This window comes from Epinephelus moara, chromosome 8 (assembly GCF_006386435.1).
Source record: "Epinephelus moara isolate mb chromosome 8, YSFRI_EMoa_1.0, whole genome shotgun sequence".
Taxonomy (NCBI): domain Eukaryota; kingdom Metazoa; phylum Chordata; class Actinopteri; order Perciformes; family Serranidae; genus Epinephelus; species Epinephelus moara.
This window is the reverse complement of record NC_065513.1, coordinates 38,843,683-38,850,476: the sequence shown is the minus strand read 5'-3', so window position 1 is coordinate 38,850,476 and position 6,794 is coordinate 38,843,683. Positions and strand designations below refer to the sequence as shown.

The following is a 6,794-nucleotide window of genomic DNA, read 5'->3' as shown; positions in this document are numbered from 1 at the left end:
TGTGGCGATCAGCAGTGATGTGGTGGTTCACTTTTACACTGTGATCTGTAGCCTATAGTTCGGCTTTAGCTTCTAACTATCTTTGTCTTTTTAACCTGTTGTTGCTGCTGAGTCAGTTTGACATCCTGGATATATCCTTCAAACACAGACTGTAGACCCCTCTGTCTGCTTCTCTCTGGAATCACCGTTTCCAAAAATATGATAATATTTCTTCAGGGAGTGCAGTTAGTTACAGTGTGGGCTTCATGCTTACTGTGACAGCTTGTTGGACCATCACAAAGGGGCGGGGCTTAGCAAAGGGTCAATTATGCCTCAAAGCTATAACACACTACCTGTAGATATCAGGGAAGCCAGCTTGCTAAATATTTTTAAAAGAAAGCTAGAAACATATCTGGATAATCACTCAGTGCTTATAATTCCATTATTGTGAAACACAATTTTAAGTTATTATTATCATTATTATGTTTACCTTTCACCTTGCTCCACAAGTTGTACTTTACAGTGGGATCCTGTCATTATTACCTTCTGAAAACCACTTGCGTAGGCACAAATATAAACCCTCTCTGTGTTCTGAGAGATGCTTCAGAATGTGACAGTCAAGAGCGATGAGTACGGTCTCCAAAACCATGAGACTCTTGCTGACATATCTGTTTAACAGCTACAACAAATGATGGCATGTAGTACAAATGCTTGGTGTCAGAATTTACTGGGAAGCTGACACACACTATGACCCCGTAGCTGATGTAATACCTAGTAAATCTTTGTTTATGATAGTGTGAGACACTGTGGCATGGACCTCTGTAGATGGTGCATGAGCTAAAAGGTTGCACAGAGATCTTTGTACTTAATGCATGACATTATTTGTTGCAGTATGCTCAAAACAAAATGTTCTGTGGATAAGCAATAAATTAGTGAGTGTTACAGAAGAATGTTAGCTGAAAATAGGCTGTCTGGCAACAAAAGTAAACACTGATGTACTGCCAAGAATTGTATTTGTGTACTTTAATTAAAACTGTTGCTCACATCCAAGTCGAAATGAATTTACTCCGCTTTTCCCCTGGGGTGCCACTCTTTCCATGAGGCTGGTTTTTTTTCAGCTTTTACAGTCATCTCTCCTTTTCCCCCACACCCTGCAGCGAAAAGCCTCTTCTTTCCCCAGTGTAATGGTCATTTCAATTCCAATAATTTAAGGCCATTTGACTGTCCCTGTGGTCTCTAAAGAAAGAGTTGTAGTAATGTCTATACAGGCCACCGTGCTCTGCCAGTATTCTTTCCCTGAGCACTGAGTGATTATCCTGATACATCAGATGAAGAGATGAAGGACAGACTTTGGAGGTTAGGCCATGGTTGGGTGTGTTCAGAGAGATATGCCTACAGGTAGTGGCACAGGAGCATAACTCTGAAGATGAAACGATGATTCCTTTCAAGAGGAAGTTCAGTAGAATCAGACACTGCATGTGCAGGAAACCCCATCCCTGGACTTTAAGGTTTGGGTGAGAACAAGAGTTTCAGGCACACTCTATGACTCTGATGTGTAGCTGGGGAGTGTGCAGGGTGATAATCCAAGTCTGAGCTTGGATTATCAGGGGATGTAGTCATGAGGCTTACTTTAACGCTTCCTGAAAGACAAATCTACCGGGTATTTGCAGACAGTTTCTTAGCCTCTGTGCCTCTACTCACCAAACTCTTTGAGCGTTAAATCCGCTCTGTGGTAACAGTATGCCCTGTGTGTTTGCCAGACCACCACCTTGACACATTCTATCACCATGATTGGAGGATATATCCTTCTGGCAGCGACTAAGGTGGGAGAGATTTTAAATTTACTTCTACTGAGAAGACAACAAGAGCGCATGAAAAAGAGGTGGTCAATGAGTCCATTAAACCAACAAATGAGCTACAGGGTGAAAATGTTTTGGTCCAACAAATGTGGGACATGGACGAACAGATGCACTTCCTGTATTTTCGGATGTCTGCCAACTGTTTCGATGATCTGGTTAGCTGGATCCAACCTTTTGTCGCTCACACTGGGACACACAAAACTCCACTGAGGTTAGATGTCGGAGAGGCTCGCTGTGATGACCTAGTTATATTGCGCGACAAAATATGACGATGACAAAACAAATTTCTCCAGGTGTAAGGAAAGTGTCAAGCAACATTTTTAGTGTTGGAACAGTCATCAAAAAAAGGGTCAAGACCCCTACCATAAGTCAGGCTTTGCAGAGTCACAACCTCTTTGCTGTGAGGTGGTACAACAACCGACTTTTTTTTTTTTTTTTAAAGATATTTTTTGGGCATTTTTAAGCCTTTAATTGATAGGACAGACAAGTGTGAAGGGGGGAGAGAGAGAGGGAGTGACATGCAGCAAAGGGCCACAGGCTGGATTCGAACCCGGGCCGCTGCGGCAACAGCCTTGTACATGGGGCGCCTGCTCTACCGCCAAGCCACCGATGCCCCACAACAACCGACTTTTGACACTTTTGATTGTCCACAACCAGCTGAAAATGCTGCCCGGTGAGACAAATCCACCAAGTCCAACATGTGAGCTGGTCATTCATTGTTGAGACGAACAGCCGATTCAGGTGTGATTAGTTTGTACATTCTTTGGCACACCATTGTCCTTGGAGCCATCAGTGCTTGGCTGAAAATTCAAGCCTCACTGTAGAACCCCGCAGATCCCTGAAAAGGGAGTCTTGAACAGGAGGCACTTCAGGCACAGCTTGCGACCTCTCTTATCCAGATCTATACCCAGTATGAAAAACACAGCCCAAAATGCTCCCCATCCTAATATTGTGTGGCACTTGCCATTGACTTTTGTAGGCAATTTTGATACTTACTTTTTTTTCACAAAGTCCTCCAAAAACCACAAAATTGAAAACCAATTTTTTTTGGATCAGAGGCTTGTTAAAAATAGTTCAAAAGGAGAAAAAAAAATCAGCATCGATAAAGTTAATGCTTGAGTTTCAAAGAATTGTTTGTTCTCCGATGTTAGCCTTTCACACAATGTTGCCCAGAGCCCATGTTCAGACATACAACAGCACTGCATTTAAATACACAGCTACACCCATACATTTCAATGGGGTCACGCAGCAGGGGTAAAGACACAGAGGGATAATCTGGCAGAAAGACTGAACCTGGCTCAACTTTTGAACACTATGCACCGTCATCCTGCCACCTGCACTGGCTAATCAAATACATGCAAGTGCACATTTCTTAAAGATAACTTACGATGTTAACACTGTAATTCTGCTCTTCATCGGATGATCTTAGTGATGAAAGATAGAATTACTGTCAACATGATGACCTTCCACTCTTTTGATTCCTTTGATCTGAGGACCCCTATGGACTAAAGCAATATGAATAACTTTAAGGGTAATCGAGGAATGGACACGTAATTTGAGGTAGTCAACAACCTGCTTTTATACATCTGAAGAACTTCTATTAAAAAATGGACTATTTGGCAACCGGACCAGGCGTCTAAGCCTCAAAACCAGACACAACTCAGCCCTGAGCACGAGTGACCATCCGCTGTAGACCAATCAACAGACTGCAGTGTTCACAGCTACACCTTTTGGTACCAGATCTGTGTGCTAGGTACCCCAAGAAAGGGGTGACCAAAAATGGGGATGGTACGGAATGGTTCAATTGGTACCATCCACAGCTTTTCACATTGGAAATGGATAAAAGTCTACCGAACTGAATTGTACCGAACTGTACTGCTCAGTGGAAACTGGGCTTAATTGAGACAGGCGTTTATTTGTCAAAATGTGTAGCCACACCGAGCTAGTTAGAGGGACTAGGCTTTTAATTGAAGTTCTACGGTATTACTCTGATAAACTGGGCTTTCTAGATTGTATTTCCTCATCTAGCCAGTACCTAAAACAACACATCCCACCAAAGACATTTGTTGATTTATTGTCTTTAAATTAGAGTAAAGCCTTTTTGGTTAAAACATCCACTAAAACTGCTGTCTAAAGGATACACTTGGGGAAAAGAGGTCCCTTCCTTTGCTGTTTGCAAGGTTCACAGAGTGGTATCAAATGATTTCTGTATAGTTGAAACAACTGTGGCGACACAGTGATGCAGTGGTTAGCATTGTCGCCTCACAGCAAGAGTGGAGGAGCCCCTCCGTGTGGAGTCTGCATGTTCTCCCCGTGTAAAAGTTTTCTCCGGATAGTCAGGCCTTCTCTCCCACAGTCCAAAGACATGCAGGTTAGGTTAATTAGTGACTCTAACTTGACTCCAAATTGGCCGTAGGTGTGAACATGAATCTGTCCCTATGTGTCAGCCCTGCAATAGTCTGGTGGCCTGTCCAGGGTATACCCCTCTACTTGCCCAGTGTCAGCTGGGATAGGCTCCAGGCCCCCAGCGACCCCCAACAGGATAAGCGGACATGGGAAAATGAATGAATGACACAACTGTCTCTTGCTCAAAGCAAAACCAGTGGTGTTTATCATTTTAGCATCCTATTATACAAATAAGTATGTTAATGTTTTGACATAAGAGACCATTACCACCTTCGTTTTTAAAATGATAAAAATATGCGAGCACAGCTGTTTAATAAATCACATTTCAAAGACATAAACCAAAAATAATTACTTTTAAATGCCTTTAAAATTCAAAAGAAACAGCTTCCGCTTGCAAGAAAGGGAGCTAAATGTGGATGACTCATGATATGTCCTGGCTTAAAACAGCAACAAGGACCTGCATTATTAAAGGCTGCCTATTTACAACAAGAGCAACGAGTATAATATTCAGATAATCACAGTTGATAAGTAGAGGAATAAAAATTCTCCTCTATTCTTCTATTGTAATTTGATGGTAATTTTTTCATTACCTCCGGCACATGGCTTGGAACACGGAGACCAGCTCTTCAGAGCCCACTCATACGTGTCCTCCTGGATAACATTGTTGTTGTTGACAGGCACTGAATCTTCATGGATGATGTACTTGTACATTAAAGTAGAGCGAGTTTCATTGTCTTTGGGTATAATCTGCAAAGAGAGGGAAGAAAAAACCCACACATTACCATTATAGCATCATATTCTATGCAGAGTATTTGCATTAAAACACTCAGTGTGCAAATTACTGCAAATAAAAGCGTTGAATTTCAAGAGACAGGAAAATAATGCAGGAGCACTTTCCATAATTTCAACTCACGTCTCGGTGACAACTAGAACATGGCGTCAATGCGAGGGGGTAATTGGTTGAAGACAGGACAGGGAATCATCAGACAGTAGGAGAGTTCATGCACAAGATAAGACTGAACCCACGGGGGCATTGAGAAATGTTTTCTCTCTGATCTGCTGTATCTGAGCTTTTCTCTGGATCAGACATATTTTACCCCAGGTAAAAGACTGTTGCACTGTGGATCAGAGAGTTCAATTACTAATGGAAACTTCAGGCAGAATAAAACCCCCTGCAGGAGCAATGAAACCAAGAACATGAAAACAGGTGTTGGTGTGGGTAATATGTTTGAAGGGTTAACACACACACACAAACTTCAACTGTCAGTGTAGGCTGAGAAAAAAAACAGAAAACTTTTTATATCATTATGTGATGCATATAATCTAATAATTCATGGTATAATCTGTGAGCTGTGGATCAAAGTCAGCACTGAAAATACCCTCAGCTGGTTTAAGGTCCAACTGATATTACGTGTAGTCATCCAAAAATAATGTTGAAGTATTTTTTATTTAATTGTCAACGTCGTTTTATTATTATTCAACCACCTGCCTTACAGACATTAAAACCTGGATGCAGAATTTTTTCGAAACCCAAATGGAATAAGTCTTAATTATTGGCCCAGACTCAGGTGGCGTGGTTAGCACTGTCGCTTCACAGCAAGAAGGTTCCTGGTTTGAACCTAGGGTGGTTGGTGACTCTAAACTGGCCAGAGGTATGAATGTGAGTGTGAATGGTTGTCTGTCTCTATGTGTCAGCCCTGTGATAGTCTGGCGATCTGTCCAGGGTGTACCCCGCTTCTTGCCCAGTGTCAGCTGGGCTAGGCACCAGCCCCTCCGCGACCCCCAACAAGGATAAGCAGTTATGCCCCACACAGGATTTTGCAACCAATATTGATGGCTCCATCCAGAGCATGTGAGCAGAGCGGGGAGCGGGAGGATTTTGTGTTGAGCGAGGAGCGGCTATTTTTTTAAAAGGTGGAGCGGAGCCTTATCTCTGGCTCCAATTTCGCTCCAGTCGCTCATGCCCCACCCAGAATGCATCTTTGCACCTGCGCACACCCACACTATTTTCTTTCAAAACTATGGAGTTTACTGTGTACTTCAGAAAAGAAACTGAGAAGAGAAGCAGCAGTACCTTGGAGAACGGTCCCTAACTGCGGGGAGAGGCGAGAGGGCTTCCCCGGAGGTCGGCCGTTTAACCCGGTCCGTCTCCTCCACACTTTGACTTATTTCCACCCTGCCAGCGGTACCGTTGTGAACGGTCCCTAACTGCGGGGAGAGGGGAGAGGGCTTCCCCGGAGAATCTACCAAGCTCATGTTTTATTTGTGAATAGAAGATTACAGGTTAGGGTAGTACGACGCAGTTTTTTTGAGTGGAGTGGTGAGCAAGTGGAGCGGGATAAAATTTACGATGGAGCGGAGTGAAGAATGCGCAGAACCAAGCAGAGCGGACGAGCAGCGCAAAGTGACAGGTCTGCGAGCGAAGAGCGGAAATTTCCACCCGCTCCGCTCACATGCTCTGGCTCCATCGTCATCCCTCCACCCAAATCTGCAAAATTTGAGTTATCTATACCTCCGTAACATTGCCCGTCTCTGACCCTCACTGCCCCC

At 43.4% G+C, this 6,794-nt stretch overlaps 1 protein-coding gene across 1 annotated transcript in view; it reads right to left on the bottom strand.

The window, feature by feature from the left end:
• The window catches only part of adamts3 (ADAM metallopeptidase with thrombospondin type 1 motif, 3), a 219,384-nt gene that overhangs the window by 27,076 nt on the left and 185,514 nt on the right, over nt 1-6,794 (bottom strand). Inside the window, exon 18 of the mRNA XM_050050278.1 lies at nt 4,835-4,991. Coding sequence (XP_049906235.1) covers nt 4,835-4,991 — 157 coding nt within the window. The remainder of the gene's footprint in view (nt 1-4,834; nt 4,992-6,794) is intronic.